Source organism: Apteryx mantelli, chromosome 18 (genome assembly GCF_036417845.1).
Source record: "Apteryx mantelli isolate bAptMan1 chromosome 18, bAptMan1.hap1, whole genome shotgun sequence".
NCBI classification, from domain to species: domain Eukaryota; kingdom Metazoa; phylum Chordata; class Aves; order Apterygiformes; family Apterygidae; genus Apteryx; species Apteryx mantelli.
In genome coordinates this window covers 19,416,109-19,439,171 of record NC_089995.1, presented here as the reverse complement: position 1 = coordinate 19,439,171, position 23,063 = coordinate 19,416,109, and the positions used below count along the sequence as shown (strand labels likewise).

Here is a 23,063-nt window from a genome sequence, read left to right as displayed (position 1 = left end):
AAACAGGCTTGAAGCCCCAGAGTTTTGTGCACGAATCCATGAAGGGTAAAAGTTTCTGAAAGAAGTGGCTTTTTTTTTTTCTTGCACTTTCCTGCTCCTGATTAGAAACCACAACTTATCTTAAGAGTTCTTTACAAGGCAGAAGGCTTTTAAATTTGTTTTAGTGAGTTCATCAGAATATCTTTCTCTTCCACCAATGGCTGCTGTCACCTCTCTGGTTCCCAGAAGCGCGCACCTTCCTGCCTTTCTCCAGGAGGATGCTCGCTTTTATCTGCGTCAGTATTCCAGTGGAGTGTGCTTGTGCTCGGCTCTGCCTGGGAGAGCTTCCTCCCCTGCTAGGCAGATGTCCGTTATAATGAAACGTTAAAAAAAAAAAAAGGGGGGAGATAATAAAGGCAGAGGAGTGTAATGTTGCGGCTTGATTTGACAGGACCTCCTGCTGTTGCAGCTGCCAGTGCCAGCCATGGAATAGATTAATCTGTATTCCAACACACCACAGCTGAAGTCAAGATCGATGTAATTAGGGTATTTTAAACACTGCTTGCATTCTAAAGTCTTGCGTGTCTGTCTGGAGTGGAAAAGGCTCTGGAGAGTCCAAGCCAATACTAGTCTAAGGAGAACTATTGATGCAGATGGAGCATATGCAGCATGACCTGCCTAGAACAAACGACGCAGTTCGCCTTGCGTATCGCGCTGAAATGGGCAGGGCCCGACGGCACCTCGAGTTACAGGTACTTGCTGGATAGGAAAGAAAACAGTGTTATTCAGTAATAAGAAAGAGAAGTTTTTGTCTTCATGTATACGTGAATTTGCGAGCTCCTGGGGTGTTTATACTGAAAAAAGTTATTCTCAGCTGCCAGCTGATAACTTTCTTCTTAGTAAAGGAACCTTTGTTGATGCTGTGTCTGACTCTGAGTTTCTTTTTTATTTTATTTTTTTCCAAAAGAAATACGCGCGCACACACACACACACACACACACACACACACACTCACACTCACACTCTCTCGGTCAGTCAGTGGTAGAACCTGGGGATAGGCAGCAACCTTTGCCTGCAGCCTTGTCCGCTTCCCTCCCCGGCAGCAACCCTTTCCGGGCAGAAGTTCCCGGTGCAGTCCGAGTTGGTCAGGCTGCCCGAGGGGTTCCTGAGGGTCGTCTGCAACTGGAGGAATGCTAAAATGTGGCCTGAGAACAAAGCTGAGCAGCGGCAGATTTTACTTTGAGGGATTCAGAATAGCAACGGTTGCTAATCCTTTTCCAAAGATCCCACTGAGAGCGAATACAGGGGTTATGCTCTTTTGTTTTTAATTTTGCATATATGAGATGTATATTAGCGCAGTCCACTGGAAAATGGCAAGATCCCCACGTCTGCAGAAAAGTGCGTGTTCCCAGGCTAGCGCCTCTTGCTGCTTACTGGTTATGTAGATACTTTAACCCATCAAACAGTGGATTCAGACACTTACTCTGTAGTACTTCTCTTACCCCAAGATTTGGCTTGATTTTTGGCTAATGTTCTTGTGGTTTTGCCACATAGATGTTGGTGTTTGTTTGGCCATGAATTGCATTACAGTGTAATTGTGACTGGAGGGGTGGATATGAACCCCACTAGTACATTTTAAGAAGCTGATCAAGGAAAAAGTTTAGTTCAGAAACATTTCTGTAAAATAATTTTCAAACATTTGGGCCAGGCAATTATGTATTTCCTGAAGTGATGTGTATAAAGAATAACCTCAAGCGTTCTTAAGATACATACCTTTCTTTAGGCTTCTCAGTAGTTTTAAGGATTTTTATTGATAAACATATATAACCATCTGCCTGTGAGCACCAAAGCAAAAATGATGGCTAAAATGTGTTCTCTTGTGAAGGAACATTGAAAAAAATAATGAGGATATACACCATTGGTGAGAATACTACTACTAAAATACAGTGTCAACACTTCCCCCTAAACAAAAGTTGGGGGGGGGAAGGAATGAAATATAGAGGAGTAACAAGATCAGTTTTTGTCTGGAGTATATATTTTATAATTGGAGGCATTCGCTTTTTTTTGTCAGAGAAGTGATTAATATAGAACTTGAATGACTTGTATGAATACCCTTGTAGGGAACAGATGCTTGATATTGGAGATCCCTTTAATCTAGTGAACAGAGGCAAAACCAGCCAGTTGACTGGGAGTTGAAGCCAAAGAAATTCAACCAGGAAATAAAATGCGAATTTTAAACAATCAGTAGAACCAGCTATTAGAGTAGCTGTCAAGGGTGAAATATAATTTAAACTAACTCTAGGCAAGGTGTTTCTTTAAAAGGTAAATATGGGTTTATCTGGAAACTGTAGCCTTGATGCAGGAGTTGCTTTGTGAAATGCTTTGTGCAGTTGTGCCTATGGTATAAAAGAGGTTGGACCTGATGGGCACAATGTTCCTTTCTGGGCTAAAAAACCCCTATGAAAATAATTCCGTTGTTTTCACTCTGTCACCAGATCTGTTTGTGTTTCCCAGCTCGTGGTCCCACCTCCCTGGGTACTACTAGAAAAGGGACCTGAAGGTCAGGAGCCAATGCTCAGTGTGGTGGTAGGTTAAAAAGACTTTTTCTGTTCCCAGAGTAACTGTGCTGCTCAAATACCTGTGACAAGTCCTTAAAGGAAAAGAAGGGAATGAGAAGCTCGTCAAAATGGGAGAATGGGTCATTGCATATTAGGAGAGACCGTAATAGCTGCATGGAGCAGTCTCTGACCAATACCCTGATTTTTCCTTTTTACTCCAGGCAGAGTAGGTGAACCCTAGTAGACTGGAACTGCTGATTTCCTTCTAAAGCAGAACAACATCTGTTAGGATGTATTGGGGGGGGGGGGGACGACAACCCACAAACCCCCCCCCCCCAAAAAAAAAAAACAAAACCTTTTTTTCATACTTTTTCACCTTAAGAAAATAGAATCTTGCAAGGACTTTGGAGGCTTTTGCAGTTTTTTGTTTTGTTTTTAATGTAGACATCTAATTTGATATAGTTCTTGTGGAATAACTGTTTCTCTGCAGCAAGAGCCTGCACTGACATATCCAGAGCCATCCTTCACCTCCATGTTATCCTGTCGAAATGACAGAGCAGCTGAATGGTGCTGGCCACCAGATAAACCTGTTATCTCCTCTGCTCTTCCTGCCAGCAGCTCTCCCAATCTCTTTGGTACATGAAAAATTGACACCACCTCAGGCAGAAATCTGTTTCTAAGGAAGCTACATTTATAAGTAGCTAATGAAATGGTGTGTGCGCGTACGTGTATATATCCTCTTCTGTTTGCTGCCCTTCCCTAGTATGCAGATAATCTATGGGCAGACCCACAACTTGGGCAAGCGGCACTTTAGCCTTTGAAGGAAAGCTTAAGCTGGCAGGTAATGCAAACGCTCCGTGCAAACAGGTAGATGCCGCTTGTTCTTTGTATGCTAGTGCGATTGATCAAGGCTTCTCGTGGCTCCAGGCTAAGCAGCGCTGTGGAAATGCACGTTGAAATGGTTTAATGGCAATAAGATGATGATCCCTCTCCTCTGTATATCATATTTTTCCTCTCTGAAAATAACAAACCTTGGCACCCCTTCCTCCCTACCCCCACCTTAGGTGAGGAAATTTTTGTAGCCGCTATTTTTCATCAGTCTTAATCGACAAGATTAAAGTGAAGACATCTTGGAGCAGTTACAGTTTTGAATATATTGAAATATCTGAAACATGAGGTCTGTACTTAATGCAGACTTGTAGGCAGAAAGCAATACCAAATGATTTGGCAGGGGAGAGAAACTGGTGCCTCTGTCATTTGCTCTGTGCCTTTGTGCTCGGTTTTATTTCCCTATATTAAAATCATGTACTCTTTGATACCCTGCATCATTTCTGATGTTGGCATATGTTTTGCAAATGATTTACATCTCTGCATATCCTGTGCCCTTGTAAGAGTGATGTAAGGAGTGCAAATGAGTGCTGTGTATGTCCCACAATACTTTCTTTTCACGGAGGAAAACAAGACACCTTTATCTTCTATGGGTTCCTTCTGTGAACTCAGCCTTGTTTCCAGAAGTGAATCAGTTCCTGGGTGGGTTCCCTTTGCCTTTTTTTTCTTTTGTTTTTTCTTTTTTTTCTTTCTTTTTCTTCTCTGTCCAAGACATTGTTCACTGGCAAAATGAAAAAGAGCCAGAGCTTGTGACAGTTGCAACTTGAGGGCTTGGTTGGAAATATGTTTCAAAACCAGTATGATTTTATACATGCCTTTTATATAAATTGCATATAAAACTGGTGGATCCTTCTGAAGAAACAAGGACACAAAAGCACTTTTTCTACTTCCCTGAAGTCTGGTAAAGCTGAATACTAGTTTTTAAAGAAGCATAATACATCCTATAAGCATAAAGTTTTGGAACAGGGCATTTTGCTTCCTTGCTTTCTAAAGCGAAGAGCTCAGTACAGAGTTATGAAATGCTCTTTTGCCTGAACTCCTTGAATGTGTTCACTGCTTTGCAGAAACTGGCCTTTGATAAGGGAGCGTACCATATTTTGTTAGTAACAGTCTAGGAGAGATTCTGCTGTGATGTTTGTTCGAGAGGATCTTCTGAAAGAATCTTGCAAGGCATTAAAGAAGCAGTGCTGGGTGGCCCTTCAGGTACACCCTTTGATAGCCTCTCTATTGAGGGACATCTGCATTCGTAAGAAAAGAACTACTTAGAGCTCTGTCCTGCTGTTCAGGAGGAGACAAACATTGTTATAGATTTGAAGCACTTGGTTCAGTCACCATTCAAAGTGAAATTTTGGTTGGACATAAACACAGATGTTATCTTGTACGTGTGCTTGCAAAGTTGACTCTGCTTGGCTCCAAGGTTTGTGCTGTAAAATATGACCCCCCTAGGTGGAATCTGGAAGACTGTATAACAGATTTATTTGATCGTTTCTTGTTTATTGTGGCATATTCATATTCAATTCACCAGATTTTCTGTAAATAAGAGTGCTTTGTTTGAGGATTTTTGTCTAGCTAATAGCAATTAAGTCTCTGCAGGAACTGTACACTGGCACAGTTATTCCTTTCTCAAGCTTTTCTATTTTAATAGCTGTTTCCTGCTTGGTGACCCAAGGGTGATTTGAATGACAGTATCAGCTTCCAAATGAACCCTGGTTTGGGGCCAGTGTTCCTTTTAGCCACAAGGGAGGAAACAAAGTGCTGTGCCTTTAGCTGTGATGGCGAATGCCAAAACAGAATGTGTGCTGCTAGGCAGGTATGTCAGCCTGGGGAGCTGAACTGAAGTAGAATTTGTGCTTTATTTAAGTTGCTTTTCTCAGGATCGCTGTTGTTAAATCAGGCTTATGCCCAAACAGGATCAGTGTAGCAAGTGTATTACAGTGGAATCCAGAAGAGACCTTTCTAGTTTGGTTGTGATGGGAGAGGAGCTGTCTGTGTGTTGTCTGTAAAGACAGCTTACTACTTAACTCTCTGTTCTGTCTTCTATCCCTAACGTGATTGGTAAGAACCAGGCTTCCGCTTACAAACAGTTGCATACTGGAGTGTTAGTAGTAAGTTTAATGGCATGTTACAAAGAAAATAAGCCCCTATTTCTGATCTCAGCATGCAATTTTCATTATGTACCTCCAGAACATGTCTGTTCCATCCTGGCCTCCCTTCTGCGAAACCTGAGAGGGCAGCAAAGGACACGGTTGCTGAATAAATTCACAGAGAATGACAGTGAGAAGGTGAGTGTGCTGAATATTTGTTTGCACTCTCAGGGCTAACAGACTGGGGAAGATGCTTGATAATGGCAGGATGCCTATGTACACTTCCTAAATTACTAAAAACAGTTGTTATATCTGCCTATAAAGAATTGCATGCACACATGCCCTCCTTCTCATTCCCTCCTTCTCATTCATGTTGTTGTCAACAAACAGGAGAACTGGAAATGCCTTTAGTGCTTGGCCTCCTGGGTCATAGATGCTTTTGTTTCTTGGTGCTCTTGCATGTGATAGTCATGTTTCCCAGTCCTGGTTGTGTGTCTCTCTTGAAGCCTGAGCACATAACACGTGTGGTATTACATTGCGCTAGCTCTGTGGGACCAGGGAAGTACGGAAAGGTGCCAGTTTTTTCTAGTGAAGCTCTCTTGCAGAAAGCTTAGGGATTGCTTTAGTATACACTTAACATTCCCCATTCCTCTCCTAGAATGCACCATACTAGCGGTGTTTAGGAAATTCTTCCCAAAATATTTACGTGGTGGTTGATAGATCAAACAGCTGCAACACAGCAAACAGCAGTTCTTACAAACCAGTAATTCCCATGGGATTTGTAAATTCTACCACTAAGATAATATCCCTTCCTCTGTATTCCTCCTCAGTGCGTTTTTAAAGGTGTTCAGTTGCAGAAAATTTTCCACTACTAGAAAGGTTTTCAGTTGCTTAGTCCAGTACAGTGAAGCTCAGGAGAGCCATAACACATCTGATACATTTAACAGATGCTTGGTCATATACAGCATAGGCAGAAAGGTCCGTTTAAGAAACCAGAAGAATTGGAGAACCACAAAACAGGAGAGCAAGCAAGCTACGGACATGTGTCTATTTGTTTCTGTTTAGCTGGAGTTGATAAGACCATATTGTGATATGGGATTCCATCCAGATGCCTGCAGACTCAGCGTGCTCCTCTGTCCAACACTTGCCCCATCCTCCTGTAACGTGCTCGTTCTTGTGAGTGACAGAATTGCCTGTTATTTTGTGAAGACTGCAGCTGGGAGGAAAACAACATAGCATGAAGGATTAAGGATGATTGCATTGTTCTTTTATCTTGCTTAGGTCTATCTCTTCTGCGCTTGCAGGTTGATCGGCTGATGGAACTGTATTTTAAGTACCTGGATGCAATGCAGGCAGCTGATAAGAAGATTGAAGGAGAGAAACATGTATGTATTACTTTGTTCTATGCATGTTGCTAGCTCATGTCTGTGATACCTCATTCTCCTTTCAGTTCTTAACTCTCTTGCAGTGACTGAAGGATTTCTTTTAATTTAGCTTATTTGACTTGGCTCCTTTCTGCATGGCTTCTTGCAAACAGCTGAATGTAATCTCAACAATGGAGTGATACCCAAATGTCGTCTGTACAGAACTTCTGGCGCAGCCAGATCATTCTTCTGAGCCAGGCCTTCATACCTGTGCTGACTGTTATCTCTTAATTCCTGTTGCCCCACTCTCCAACTTCTGGTTACCTCAGATAAGACTGAGGTACTTTACAGCAAGTTCTCCTGGGTCATTTCTTAGAGTGGATTTCACTAGGAGGGCCTAGATCTATGCTGCAATCTGCCTTTGCTTTTACTTGGCTGAAATCTGACTTGGTTTGGCAGATGGGGAGTAAGTGAAATGCAGTGAGACAATTACATGATAATGTTCAAGGCCTCCTACCCTGGTCTTTAGACTTCTGATCAGCTGAGGGAAGGCTTCTATTTTGATTAGTTAGATGGGGCTGTAGCCAAAGTCTAGTGTGCTCTCTGCACACCAGCAGTGAATCGTTTTGAATGACATGAGCTTTGGTACCACATAGTACTTTCTTGGAACTGAAGCTGGAACAGACTTTTTGAAAGAGAATGAGCTGCTGGAGTCAGGAAGCAGCTTGCAGAGCTGTTAGTGAGTTTGGCCTGCTGCCTATGAGATTATCTGTGTCAGCGCTGAGGAGGGTGTGAAAGTGATTAGCAGTGACGGAGAGCAATCGCTGCGGGCACTCTCCGGTACGCAGGCGAGCGCGGTGGGCCGCAGGCTCCCGCTCCCCCCAGCCTCTGACAAACAGCTGTCTCTGCAATGCCAAGGCTGTTTCACTGGGCACCGGCAAACATTCAGAGGGCATTAGAGCTCAGCAGCATTGTTGCTGCTCAAAAAGGCACAGGGGTGAGTGATGAATGGAGTTGCTTTTGCTGCCAGCATTCAGGCTCCATATGGACAGCTGCAGCTTCACAAATGAATGGTGGCTGGAAGCAAACAGCCTTTATCCTTTCCTGTTATCCCTCCACTTTCTATTCATCCTTCTTAGAACAGAGCAAGAAATTATTTATTTTTTACATTTCAGTGTTGATGTGTGTGTTTTAGAACTCGGAAAGCAGAGCTAATGCTTCTGGCTAAACTCTTGCAGTGTATAGGCAGCTGCTATATGGAGCCCTTAAATACAATATGCAGAGCTCATGTGTGTAGTACCTTTGATCCAAAAACATCCTGAAGCATTCTGCAAATGTTAACACCTGTAGCAAACAGCAAGCTCAAAGCAGGGGGAGTGAAGGGAATTTGAGTCTGAAAAGGCTTATTTAGAAGCCCTTTAATTAGTATATATTTAGTATATAAATTTATGTAGAAAATGGGTTGATATTATTTCATGGATTTTCAAGCATCTATTTTCATAGATTAAACTGAACAGGAACTTCCTTGTGTGCACAGTAGGACCACGAGGCTAATTTGACTCTGTAAGGTTGTATAGTGCCTCTCAGATTCCGACCTCTCACATGGACAAGTTGAGCTGCTTTAGGCTTGGCTGTCTCCTAAGAGAGACTTTGGGGGCTATTGTGTCCTTAGAGAAGTTGTCCCACCATGGCAGAACTGTGCTTAGTTCTGCTTGTGCTGTGGCTTGCCGTGTTTCCTGGAACATGGCAAAATGTGAAACTGGAAGAACTCGGATTTTCCTCTCGCACTCAGAAGGCTGTTGTGCTTTTGCCCCACTGAAGGGCTCTGTAGGCTAGAACGGCTAAGATAAATGGATCTCCCAATTCTTCTCTTACTGGTGCTAATAATAGGATTTAGCCTTCTACAGTGTATTTCAACAGAGAATCTTAAAGCATTTTACACGGATTATCTCATGCTGCATGTCACCCCTGAGAAGCAGGTTTGTACTTTGCATGTGGAGGACATCTGTTTTTTTGTGTGTGTGTGTGTGTGTGTGTGTGTGTGTGTGTTCTTTTTTTTTTTTTTTCTCTCCAAAGCAGAGCTGTTCAGAGTCTATCATTAGAGACTGGAAGACTAGAAATTTGGAGCACTAGTCCAGTTCCAATCCTGATCATCTCTAAACTCCCCTGATGATACTAAGCATGTCACTAAGCTACTACTTTTTGCTTTATCTCTCAACTGTAAAAGGAGGATACAGATGCTTTCTTCTTTTGCAGAGAAACTGAGATTAAATATACTAAAGTATGTGTGGTGTGTTTGTTCTAGTGACAGGTCCAGGCAAGTGCCATAGACTTGAATTATGTCTAGTACATTCACCGCATCCTCCACAGCTCCGCTTTTCTCCCCAGATGAAGTGATTCCCAGCAGAACTAAAATCCTCTTCTGTTTCAGCATCTCATGCCATGAGTTGTCTTAAAAAACTTATTATTATTATAGTTGCTTTGTAAGGTCTTTTAAGCAGGGAGTGCGCCATCACAAACGTTTTGTACGCTATCTGATGCAAGGGTCTCCAGTGATAGGGAAGCCTACAGCAGCAATATATATATATTTTTTCTTGTTCTGTGTGTACTGGCAGGGCTATGACCTAGTGAACAGCAGGTCAACAAGCTACTTCTTTGAAGGTCTGTCTGGATATTGCCCGAGAACTCTCTTCCTTCCTAAGATAATTCAGTGCAGCAGGAATGGGCCTATAGGTTTACCAACAAATCTTGACGTAAAATATTGCTTCCTGAGAATGCTGATTCTCTCCTTAGGTGGAGGAACTTCCATATAGGCATAAAATTGTCCTTCAGTCTCGAAGAAGGTATTGCCTTTATGACCCTCTGGATCAAGTGTAGAGGAAATTGCTCAGGAACTTAGCTACCTTCCATTTACCAGAGTGCATCTCTCAAGGGAGGCCCAGAGGTAGATCACTGCATTTCAGAGGTATTATTTCTGCTTTCCAAAAATAAATCGCCTTTTTCTCCACATCCTGAGGGGAGATAAGAGTACTGGACACAATGTGCATGAAGTGTGGTGTTGAGGCTCCTTTCCTAGCTTGGAATGTTTTTGGAGTATTGATTGCTTTGTTTTGTGGCTTCCCAAAATGGTCAATGGAAAAAAGCGTGCTGAGGTCTGAAATGGTTCAAGTGGTTTTCTCATGCAGAAGTAGGCAAAAACCATGATTCTGTCCTTCAGATCAGGGAATTGTCTGTCTTTGACAGGATTTATGGGACACTTTAATGTTCATAGTTTTTGCACATGAATCATTGAAATGGATGACATGAACACTTGATCCTATAAAAACTGTGCTTTGTCACTTGGGGACTTTTGACCTTCCTCTTGCAGTAGAGGACACAGTACCAAAAAAAATCTGCAATACAGATCCTCTCCTTTCTTCCTGACCCAAAGAAAATGATACCTGTTTAGATTTTATGGGTTCAGCTTATAAGAGAGAGAGATTCAAGGCTGATGGACAGAGTATCCTGGTGTACATCTTGCATTACAAGAAGTGAAAACCTGATTATGCAGGGAATGACTGAAGATATCATACGTGACGTTTTATGTTTAGTAGTGCAGCTGGCACAATAAGCTCCTGCTCTTGCCTTCTCTCCCTCCATTCCTTTTTCTTTCTTTTAACTTGGCTTATTTTAGTGATCTGGTTTATAGCCCAGCCCTTCAGATTGTTGCAGTGAAGATGTGGGAATGAATAGCTGACAGTTGAAGGGAGGGGAGGAATTTCTTAAGCCAGATGCGCTACTGAAGAAAGATTACTATGAAGCTAAACTCTGAATCTGGACAGTGAGGCAGGATGTGGCCCAGGAGGGAACTTCCCTTCATCTTAGTGTTATCTAGTTGTTTACTTCTGTGGAATCTATTCAGAAGTGGTCAGAGGTGATAACTTAGCGATTATCCTAATTGCCATGTGAAACCCTGGAGTGGAGTCCATGTGAGTGTTTGTTTCCAACACCTGATGCCTGTCTTATAATTTTTCTCAGAGTTTTTAGTTAATGAAACCTAGAAAATATCAAAGCCTTTGCTTATGAAGAAAATATCTTGTCCTCTCTCAAATTCTTTAATCTGTTCTGTAGAAGATACAAAGCCCTATGGCTTTTAACTCTGTCTAAAATGAGACATAATTATAGGCAGTAGCAACAGCCTTAGTGATTCTAAAAAGGGCAGGAAAAGTCAGGAGATGGTTTAATATTTTTATAGTTTTGCAGAAAATTATGCTCAGCAGGTTTATTCAATAAAATATTCTCACCAGATACTTTGCACTATAATGACTTACAAATTACATGCTAATTGTGCTACAGTTAAGTTGTTCTATCCTTGAAAGAGAGGGATGGGACTCCTAGCATGAAGGCAATGTCCACAGATTTGGATAACTTAAATAGTAATTTGTATTAACCTAGCATTTGAGTTCAGTTTAAAAAGACTGAATTGCCTGGAATTGAATTGAGGACAGGAGCTAATATAGGTGGGAGGGGGTGGGTTAATGTAAAGTGTAAAGAATATAGCTCTCTTCACTGGAAGGTATGCAGATTTTGTAGTGTGGCTGCATTCATACTATCTGTACTGTGAGCTTTTTCAGGAAAAAGCCGAGAAGCTGAGGTAAGCTTTGAACTAAGATTGGTGGGTCTTTTTAGATGTCATGACTGCCATATCACGGCTCCGGTTTCTTGCTGCTGATGTTGAGCTCATGCTTTTGCAGGAGCTGCTGCTCTGTTTCTCCTGATTCAGTAGAGATGGTATGCTTTGTAGCAATCACAATGAGTTTTTCAGCTCTTGCAGATTGGCTGCTCAGTTTACAGATGCTCAACTATGTTTCTGCTTGTAAGGCAGAAATGAACAAAGCCCTTCTCACAGCAGACAGCTCGGAGTGTGGCTCCCGAGAGCTTCTTGGTCACCTTGGCATGACCTGTGCATCCCTGCTCTCCGGGTTGGAGTAGAGCCTGTGACTTGACAAGGGCTCAATCCTAACCTTTCTGTGTTTCAAGAAGTATGGTGGTCAGTGTGCTGATTAGATCATGTGGTCTCCAGTCTCTGCATGTGAACAGGGCTTCTGGGGAAATCATTGTCCAATTACACTGAGATGCCAGAATGCATAAAAAAAATACTGAGTCTCCGTAGTGATCCATATTTTTCAAGCACTAACATGCAGATTAAATGACACAATAACCTTCTTTGATATTACTTTATCAGACTTCAGGCACTTTTTTCAAAACCTCCATGGATTTGCCAGAGCCCGGCTTAATGCTTTTTAGAATCTTCTAAAACACTTTCTGCTAGGGGAAAAGATAAATTACTGGAACAGATTCCTGGTGTCATCTTGAAAGTTCAGTGTAAACAAGGCAATTTGTAATGCACTGGGAGACATGGGATAGGTTAGGCATTCATGGGACTGCATAATTAAAGCACAGTGCCTTTACTCCACTGCATTTGGAGAACTTAACATCATACCTCAAGGTCTGCATCTGGATGGCGTCCCTGGGATGTTCTCGGTACAGCGCTCGTCGATCACAGTAGTATGCAATACTGTGGCAAACTTGGAATTCCCCATTGCATATGGCATTTTTATGCATCAGTGTTATCTGTCTCACCTGTTTGCTTTAGATATTGTTCCAGCTTGCTTTGAGATGAGGTGTCTGTGAGCTGAAAGCAGATTGCAACCTTTTTACTTGGTCCTGGACAGTCCTTGCTATAATAGTCCGATTTCACCCAAGGTTTCTGCTTGCTCCTGCCTTGTTGCAAGTGTCAGTCCCTTTCTACTGCATGCCCTTTTTGACCAAGGGCTTAGCAGTGTCCTCAAATTTAGCTATTTGCTTGTATTTTGAAAGTGCCTCCTGAGCATGGCTGACTTCACTTGCCTGTCCCCCATAACACCAATAGCAAATAACAAGGAGAGAATCTGTACTTGTTGGTGTAGGAGGCAAGTTATGATAGCTGTTCTCATACATGAGCCATTCAGAGCCTTCTCATCTGAGATCTGTGATCATCTGAGTGACTTTGCTGTCCTACTGGGTGAGGAAGTAAAAATAGGATCCTGTAGGCATTCTTTATGGTCTTGGATAGTATCCATCCATTCTGCTCTGCTTCTGTCAAGTTTATCTTTACCTTTACCAGGTTTTGCTGGGAAAGGTGAATTGATACATAATGAAGTGAAGGATGCAGAGAACCTTTTTGGGCCCTATTACAGCAACTGTGAAGCAGATGTGATCTCTTGCACAGTAGCGGCAGATCCATTGTATCTTTAGGTTTCGAGTCTTCACTTGATGCCTCGAGGCCTGTCAGTCCTGCCTCATTACTGTGAGAGAAGCTCATTTTAGCTTCACAGAAGCCCATCTTATTGCTGTCTTCTCCCATCAGCAAGGGGCATCTCAGTACATATTGTTGGCAGATTAGAAATGGCATCTGAGTGCTCATTTGGAGGTTAGCAACTTGACAGCTTTGAGAGAGAGACAAAGTGGAAAGGTGGCTATCTGGTACTGTACTGGGAGACAGATTAACATTTAAAAGATGGTTTTGTTTTAAAAAAATAAAAAAGACTAAAAAAGCACCTTAAAACTGTACTTTTCTTCTAATACCTATCTGCTTAATTTACTGGCACAAAATCTTGCTTCTCTGATGAGAGGGGCTGTTATAGCTGCTGCCTTCTCCATGTAATCAAGACAACAGTTTCCTGGATTCTGCTCCTGTTATCATCATGACTGGATCAGAATACAGAACAGAAACAATCTTTGTTTTCTGCTCTGGTGATTCAAACTTCTTGCCTGTTGAGGTTTTTATGTTCAGGAATTTAACACTACCAGGCACAGTAGCCAATATGCCTTTGTGTGGTGAGTGAGCGAGCACTGATTTTGGGAACGAGTGCCTTGTCCTCTTTCTTGAATGAGGTTTTTGGATATTTCAGTTAGTGGCTTCCTATCTCCTGCTAGCCAGACTCAAAATTGTTTCATTTTAGAGATCAGATGTGATCACTGTCATTCAGTTTGACATGGATGTAGGATGAGGAAAGTCACTACTCGCACAAAATTGGAATTCTTTTCACTGGAAAGAACTTCCATGCAGGTTCTGCCCAGTCATGCCTGTGCCCGTGATTTTGAGAGCTTGGAGTAAATTACAGTTATGTATAATGCTGAAGTCTGAAGTATCTGGTGCTAAAGCATCCTGTAGTACAGCAAATGCAGTTGACTTTATGGCCTTGATAACTAGACACTGTTTTTAAAATGCAGCTTGTTCTTCCACTGGCAAGCTACATTTTTGGGAGGAGAGCAAAAGGATTGCCTTATGTATGCCGTAATCTGCTTTTCTTTCTCTCTTTTGGGGGACAGCTGTAAATAGCTGTAATTTCAAGTCATTTGGGTCTTAGTTGGACTTCTGCATGACAAGTGTCCATTGCATTCTCTTCAGTGAGAAGTGTACAGGGTTAACTTTTCTTATTGTGCTTAACAGACTCTACCTATAATCAAATTAGAGCACTGGCCTTGAAAAACAGGAAAACTTGGTAGTCTAAATCAGCTTTGGTACTGGTGACCTTGTATGTATTTGCCTGGAGCATGTACATGTAGAGGAAGTACTTCTTGTTGAGCATTACAGATAGAGTGCTCTTGCTGGTGGTGGCTTTAATAAGAAAATATTGCTCTGTTGGTATGTGCCCACCTGCCAGACTGCTGCATAATAAATCATACGAGCTGCAGCAAGCTAGCAGGGACTGACAAGCTGTTTCCTTAATTTAAAAAAAAAAAAGGAGGGGGGCAAAAGGTCATGTGTGACTTCAGTTATTTTGGTCTGTTGGTCTCCATGAAAATGGATGGCAGGTTCACTCTTGGTGGGCCTTTCTCAGGAGAAACTGTTCTGAGTTTATTGCCAGGTTGGTTTTGCCGGTGTTTTGAAGAAGATGCTCTGTTTGAACAAGAAAAATGGAATGACCTCTTCTATTGTACACTTGGAATCCTTTTGGGCAGCTTTCTCTCTAATGTAATAGTGTATATTCTCTAATGTAATACTGTATATGCAGACAAAGAAGGAACTGTAGCCGTTCCCACAGAAGCCTGTGGTCCTCCGATAATTTATACCAGCTGAAGGTTTGACCTTGTTAGTATTCCTAACAAATGAAGTTGGAAGAGCAAGACAGGAGATGGTAAAACTGTATTTGTGCAGAATCTGTTAGTCCTGTTTTCTCATTCATCAACTGATAAGAAATCCAGAATTCTGACAGATTTTTGAGTCTGTTGGACTCATATTCTGCATTGCTTAATAGCACCCTCAAATGGCCAGTAAAAGAGCAGGTTTTTTGTTCCATTTTGACAAAACTTATAAATAAATAAATATGTTGGCTTATTCATATTTCATATTCACTGTCTCTAATCACTCAGTTTAGAAAATGTAATTTGTATGTTTAAATTAAAATTTTAATTTGCAGATGGACACACTTCACAACCAGTGAAGGCAAAAGTTCATTCAAAATTGAATTAAATGTTTTGTGAATGTAAATGAATTAATAGTAGTACTCTTTTGGAGAGAAATTCATAGATGTTAATGTTTTGGTGAACAAAGCATTTCTTAAGAGAACTTGGATATCACCAAAATTTTGCCATCCTTAAAGGAAAGGATTCTGAGAGACAGTCATCACAATGAAAATAATGCGTTGCTTTACAGGACATGGTACGTCGGGGAGAGATAATAGACGATGACATGGAAGATGAATTCTATCTCCGTCGCCTGGATGCTGGTCTCTTTGTTCTACAGCTCATTTGTTACATCATGGCAGAGATCTGTAATGCCAATGTTCCCCAGGTAAAGCTATCGTACAAGGTCAGCAGGATCACCTGTGTTTCCATTCATGATACAAACAAGGCTCTAAATCCTTACATATGTTCCCTCACTGAATGGTCTTTTCTTAATTCTCTTTGGAGGGTAACATCCTATTTATTGCCCTTGTGTCCATACAGCTTCATCAGGTATAGCAATTAGGAGGGCATTAATAGGTACAGAAGCTGATCATTTTCATTACTGAGTTCATGTAACCTTGCTCATGGCAGATTTACAGTTTGAAATGGAAGCACCCTGTTTATATCACTACTGGGAGAGTAGTGGAAGGGGATGTTTTCTGAGAAAGTTTTCCAAAGGCACAAACTAAAGCAGGTGACTTTCTTGACCCATGCAGAATACTGCATCTTTGCTGGTATGAACATGTTGGTGTTTGTGAATGTTACACTGTTAGGTGCACCTGTGCTGCATACCTTCCTGAATGTTCCTAAGTAGGTGCTGTAGGACTGTGGACTAGGAAGGCTGAGCTGGTATCTGTGGCGTTCAGGGTTGCTGCTCTTCCCTCAAAGAAAATGGAAGAAAGTGGGATTGTGTGTGGGTTTTTTTGTTGCATTGAAGATGACTTTCTTGTCTTTCCTGTCCCCGATTAGATTCGTCAGAGAGTCCATCAGATTCTGAACATGAGAGGCAGCTCCATTAAAATCGTTCGACACATCTTAAAGGGTGAGTTGAGGTGTTCCTACTCATGTGTCTCATGCATCACTATTCAGCATGAGCCTTCATTTGTAATTCTTCTTGACTTCATGAGCATCTTGGGCAGCAGTTGAGGAACATTCTGAGATCTGGGCAGGGCTGGAGTCACCTCTTTAAGAGGCACCCTTTACCTTGGAGTTAGGGCACTTGCTGTTGTCTGATGTCAGTGCAGTGTCACGTAACACCACCTCACTCCATGTTACCATCAGCCACACTGACTTGGATTTGCTGCTGACATTAAGGCTAGAGTAAATATTTAAGGGAAGTGTATATGCATGCTAGATGGAAGAATAGTGGAGTTTCATCTTTCATTAACATGGCTCTGCACTTCACTATCTGCACCATATTAGTATCCATTGTGTATTTGTCTTGTTCTTAATGTCAGATTAATGTGGATTATAGCTTTAAAGTATCCTCTATAGCTTTAAAATGTAGCTGTTGTGATTCACAATCCCAGTTTTAAAGTACTGCTTGTTATTTTTAATGCTTGTGTTGAATTAAAACAATGTTTATTTGAGCTCTGGCTCTCCTCCGTAGCCTGCCTTCCACCAGCAGAAACAGCCAATTGAACTTGGGAACAAGAGGACAGGACTTGGAACTCTCTCCGCAGCCCCTCCGCGCTGTGGGCACTGGCTGGAATGTGCCCCCCGCAGGAGATGCCTTTCCTTGTTTAGCAGCGGGTTGTTCTGGGCCATGTCTGCTTCCGGGAGGCTGTGCTGTTTTCTGTGAGGGGTAGGGAATCTCTCTCTCCCTTCTGGAGAGGAAGGAAGCTTGGCTGTGTCTGGGGGGGTACTGGGCTCTGGGTTGCGCTGTTTGGATTTATCTGCTTTCTTTGGGGATAAGAATGATGTGCTCAACGCTGGGAGGGAAAGGCAGGGTTTTTTTTCCTGCAGATCCTCCTTTTCCTTCCATCCCATATGCAGGAAGGAAGAGCAGGATCAGGAAGCTGGCTGGTATGAAGAAATTAAGTTTTCTGACAGTGTGAGATTACCTGCAGTTATAGGCAATGTTTAATGCCTGCTAATGAATAGCGTAACTGGATAGGATTTTTTTTTTTCTGCTCTTTATTGTGGCACTTGACAATTTCTGCCTCCAAACTGTCCATCGCCAACTTGGTGCATGGCACATGTCCTCTTTTAGATTCCCAAGCTTGATCTGGATCACAGGTGCCTGAGGGATTTGTCTGCACACCTCATGTTTGCTACTTGGATTTGTTGATTTACATATTAAGCTTACCTTGCTGAATTGAGGCAGTTGCATTAAAATTGCATATGATTCCCTCTTTCACAGGCAGTGTGACTTGCATTGTGAAGCTCTCTTAATGGCACTATAACATCTTACAAGTTGCTTATAGAAAGTATGACTTCTACAGCAGTCCTAGTAGTCTCAAAATTGATGTGTCGTTGTCTTAGAGGCCACAAATGGCATGTTAATAATACAGGTGGTGGATACAGCATTTGAGGCTTTTTTTTTTTTTAACTCTTCCCCCACCTCTCATCTCAGTTTTAGAGACTTGTGCCATCATAGGTGTCAATAACCCTACAAATAGATTTGTTGGTGGACCCCTGTGAAACGATCGCACTTCTAGCAAGTAGGAATAGCATACAGCTTATCTGCAGTCCTTGCTGCTGAAACTTAGATTTGTCAATAGTTATACACCTATGTCCAAGTATCTTGTTGGTGTAGATTCACCAAGTTAATAGAAGTTACACCGTGGACAAATACTTGGCTCTCCAGAGGACTGAGATGGTTAAGCACAGCTTGCCAATTGGAGTACTGGGCTTGGTTGTGGACCGTGAAAGTGTGCCACCCAGCGAGACTGCGGGTCCAGTGGGGGATTTCAGAAAAGTTAACTGGCGCATGGAATGCAGGACTCTATTCCAAATGACTGAGAGTTTGGTACTGTATCAGTATCCCTTGAGCCTTGGCTGAAACATTTCCAGGCCAGTTTTCAACTTGCTCTCAGAATAGATGAGGGCTGGTTTAATTTTGCTTTTCATTGTGTTTTGCTCTTCAGTTTTTATTTTCTATTTTTGCATACTAATTAGGTGCTTGGTTTTTAGTTTGATTTTTATGGCCTACATATTCTCCATGTTTCTCTGGCAACCTGACAGCTGATGGATCCCTTGGGGTTTCTAAGAATTACTTATGATGCGAGTGAGGCAGCAGGGCTGTTTTCTTATGGTAGTACTTTCAAGAGGGAGGAGTGGGCAGGGAATAACTGAAGGCTCATTAAATAAATTTCTGCAGGCTGACCAGTCCTCAACAGTTTCTTTTTCTTGAAGATCAAGCATTGCTTACAATAGGATGGTTAGTTTATTCTTTGGAATAAAATGTCTGGATGGCGCTTGCCTTGTCTGGGAGGATGTTTGTGGGGTGGAAACTGATCTTCATAACAGGAAATGCTATCTGTGTCTTGAGGCAGTTCTTGGTCTCCATCTCTCTCATAGAGAATGGAGTGAGGCACAAACCTCTAAAAATAGGGATACTTGTCCTTGGAACGGGATAGCGTGCTGTTCATTACTGATCTAGAGAGACGCTTGTCTTTTGTACCTTCTCCCCTTTGCTCACGTTCTCCCCAAACACTGATAACGCTCACAGAGTTTGAGATGTCCTGGGGAGCTGTTGTCAGAGGAGCCATGTAGGAGTTAAGGTACAGAGGTCTATATCCAGAAGTACTGATGTGTAATGTCTAGTTAAACACCTGGCTTCAGTGAAGGTAATGGGCACATCAGGGAGCTGGGAAGGTGGAATACCTATTGAATGTTAAAACCAAACCTGGTACGTGTGTAATCAAAAGGAAAAGGTAGATGCTTAAGGATTATGCTAAATTTGGCCTATAGTCCCTCAGTATGTGCAGGCTTTATAGTTCCAGTATCCATTACAAGCTTCAATATTTCCCTATTGATTTTGACTGTTCTGTAACCATTGTATTTTGTCTAATGAAGCAGAAACCAATTTTGGGTCCTTTCACTTTGTGTAGCTACAGAAATGAGTAAGCTCTGTTTAACTGCTGGCAAAGAGGGAGTTTACATTTGAATTTTGCTTCTCACTGAAGTGGTGAAACTTTAACTAAAAAAGTAAATACATAAAACCTCAGTGGGTGATGATTTTTTCTTTTAAGGCTGATTCAGAAGGTTTAATGTGGTCTCTTCAAATTAGCATTAATAGCTGTTGGTAACCCAGTAAACAGTCTGGCAGGGAGTCACTGGGGTTTTAGTCTTATGAGACCTAAATATTTAGAAGAAAAAGTGCTGACCTTTTGGAAAAGACTTGAAGAATTTGTGTCTTGCGTTTGTCTGAGTGGTCTCACCGAGGCAGTAGAAGGGCAGTGTCATTAATGGCACTCTGCGATTTCCCTGCTCGAGTTCTGTGTTCAAATGCTTTCATGGTCCTTAAAGCAAAAATCTTTGCTGGGCCACAACCCTGCTGCCGTCTGTGCTGTAGGTTCTGCCACGCCGCAGAGAGTCACCTAGAGCTCCCTGTCCCAAGTCGGGGATCCAGGCCCCTTGGCGCTGTCCCAGCTCTGTGCTACCAGGCAGTAAGCTGAGAGATGAAGTCCCTCCTTTCACGTGGGTTTTTGAACTGTCCGGATGTAGTGGTAGTCAGGAAAGCGTTGCCTTTGGGCTGCAATAAACAAAGGCAATTGCAGATGCTGCATCTGTTTCAGAGGCGCTTACTCTAACAAAGCACACTGAAAGGGCTTGTTTGGAGGCTGAGCTCGCTCCTTCGTCATGCCTCCCTGAGGGAGCAAGGCTGTTCTACAGAAAGCTCTCTGATACTGCCAGAAGGTGACAGGAGAACTGGAGCTGAACACTCTCCTTAGCTGGCACTTTTTCCTGGGAAAGTAACCCTCTCTCTTCTGCACTGAATTTTTTCTCCCACAAGAGGCAGATACCAGGTTAGGATCCCGCTGACGCTGTGATACAACCCTTTGCTAAATCATGCAAATAAGCGATGGAGAGCTTCACAGCAGAGGTGAGGTCTGGGTGCTGGGGCCCTGCCTTTACTCCCTTAGCAGTACACAGATAACTCGCCGAATGTTTGGTGCCTGAGCTGGGGGCAGCTAGAACACTGTCGAATCCATTAGCTTGCTGCTCTCTTTGTTACGCTGTGATGGAGTGTTTTTCCTCCCTCTGAAGGAAGAGGGTTCCCTGTGCTTGGCCCTCTCCTCCCAGGACTGAGAGGAAGTCAGATTCACTTGCAGCAAACCTTAGTGTTACCTGCCTTCTCTTGTTACAGATACTGTAGCGCTTTATAAATATTAAAAGGATTCCTCCCAGAGGCCTTGGCAAAGAACTCTGCTTTTTGTACATAGAGAGAGGGAGAGGGAGTGCACACATGAGGGAAGACTCCCACATCAGCTAACTTCTCCTTGTCCTCACTCTTTTCAATGCTCTTATGATAAAGGCTTTGATGGAGCTCAGAAGCATGTAGCAGTGCTGAATGTATAAATATTAAAGCAAATTTCTACAGCAACTTACCATTCAGATGCTGAATACAAGCTGTTCTGTTTGTTTAGGAAAAAGGGAGAGAATGAGAGGAGGTGCAGGCTGGAAAACACTGTCTAACCAGGCAGTCTGCTTGTGATTTACTAAGATTTGTTCAGGTCCTTGCTTTTGCAGCTCAAAACCTGCTCTTCATTCTTTCTTTTTAAACCGCTTTTAAATATACAGGTTTTAGTGGCAGGAAGGAGAGAGCAGGTAAGGGAGTGAGAGCTGCCTGCTTTAAATGAATGTCAGGAAGTAGCTAGCTGCAGAGGAAGTTGCTGTCCTACAGTGTTTGGTCGTGTATGTGGATAGGCAAGCACTTGATCAGGGTCCGATATCGTCTACCTGAACGCGAGAAGCTTGCTTTGTAGTTAACTCTAAACTAGTGGTTTTTTCTTCACTATGGGTTAAGCACCCATAGATTGGGGAACTGGTCTCCTCTTGACAAATTGTATAAAAATCCTTATCCAGGTTGCCTGGAAAACAAATGAGTTAAAGGAGGACTGTTTTTTTTAATATTTATTATTATTAACAAATGTATAACAGCACCTGTTTGACCTTCTGTGATGATACTCAGTGTTAAAAGGAACCGGAAAAGCCTGTATTGTCCAGGACTGTTTTTTTCTTAGGTTGAAAGAGGCTGTTGATATGACTGTCCAGTTTAAATAATTGTCAGTGGGCTCCTCCTTTCCGGTAATAAGAGAAGTGGGAGGAATGCCTAAATTGTCACTTTCTAAATGTTCAGACTCTGGAGAATGCATTCCATCTCAAAGTACTAGTGTCTGCTTATATTTGTTGTGCTGTTTGATGATGAGAGAACAGCATGTTTCTTTTAAAGTCTCTATTCCCTACAAAAGCTCTTAATGAGGGGTCAGTAGATGTTTAACATGCAAAGCTTCAACCCTGGGGAGGGGGAAAAATCCATCAATGCTCCTTACATGAATTCCCATTCAGTTGTTTGCAGCAGACACAGATTTAGATTCTGCAGTGACATCTCTGCAACAGAAATTGCCCGTCTTTCATTAGTATCTTACTCAAAACCTGTTTTTTCTTTTTTTTCCTTTCTCTCTTTTTTTTCCCCTGCAGAGTATGCAGAGAACATTGGGGATGGGAAGAACCAGGAGTTCCGGGAGAGTGAGCAGAAACGAATCTTGGACCTGCTGGAGAATTTCTGAGACTCTGAATTGAATTCTGTGCTTCCCTCGAGAACACAGTTTCTGGGTTCTCTTTCCTTCAGCTGACCTCTTCCAACCTTGATTGCACGATAGAAGTGACGTTTCTATGAAACCACTTCTAAATGGGATTTTGGAGATATTAAAGATAGTTTGTTTGTTTTTTTTAATTCCTTGTTTGTTATTTAAGTAGTCTGATGTGAGTGAGGTTACAGATGCATGCCTTGCAGTAGGGCAGCTCCACATCTTTTTCTTTCTTTCTTTCTTTCCAAGTCAAACTCCTGTGATCAGAGCATGAAGCAATGTGACAGCATACCCCTTAGAGGAACAGTAAAGAGGAAGCCCAGATATCTCAAGAGATTGTAGCATGTTACTCCAGCCTGTTATGCAAATGAAAGTGCACAACCCATTCCACTGATGTAAACTTGGGAGGCTGAAGAGTTGGTATGTGTCCAGTTCAACTGCTCTTCAGTGGGTTGGCAGCCTCTGGCAGAGGGCAAACCAGGAATTATAACCATTAGCCATTCCTACTAAATATTTCCAAAGATGAGTCAGAATCAAAGGCATGTTTTGTGCAAGGCTGTTCAGGCTGTTACCCATCCTAAAGGGGATGGTTGAGTGATTCTGTCCAGGTTACACTCAGATGTGAAACTAAAGGGGAAGGTAAGTAATCAATAAAACACCCACACCTCCTTGACTTCTCTTCCTTTCTCAGCCTGCTTTAGGCCTTGGCTGTAGCTGTTCTGCAGAGCAGTGTTCTGATTCTTGAACTGGCAGTCTGGCTTTTTATAGCAGCAATAAGTTCAGCACTAGAAAAGGGAAAACCCCAGTAATACAGGCTTTTTCAGGTGCACTGTGGGAGTTACAGAAGGACCAAGTGAATTGTCTCTGACTTATTGATTGCAATGAAGCAGATCGTAGTTCATTTTTCTGTTGCCCTTCTGCAGTTGTAGTGTAACTTTGGATGTGAGCCCGCCAAACCCC

At 42.3% G+C, this 23,063-nt stretch overlaps 1 protein-coding gene across 1 annotated transcript in view; it reads left to right on the top strand.

Annotated features, from left to right (window-relative positions):
- CTNNBL1 (catenin beta like 1) overlaps positions 1-22,249 on the top strand; it is a 62,766-nt gene extending 40,517 nt beyond the window's left edge. Inside the window, exons 12-16 of the mRNA XM_067307667.1 lie at positions 5,610-5,707; positions 6,814-6,894; positions 15,554-15,691; positions 16,315-16,387; positions 21,994-22,249. Coding sequence (XP_067163768.1) covers positions 5,610-5,707; positions 6,814-6,894; positions 15,554-15,691; positions 16,315-16,387; positions 21,994-22,082 — 479 coding nt within the window. The 3' untranslated portion in view covers positions 22,083-22,249. The remainder of the gene's footprint in view (positions 1-5,609; positions 5,708-6,813; positions 6,895-15,553; positions 15,692-16,314; positions 16,388-21,993) is intronic.
- Positions 22,250-23,063: the final 814 nt, after the last annotated feature.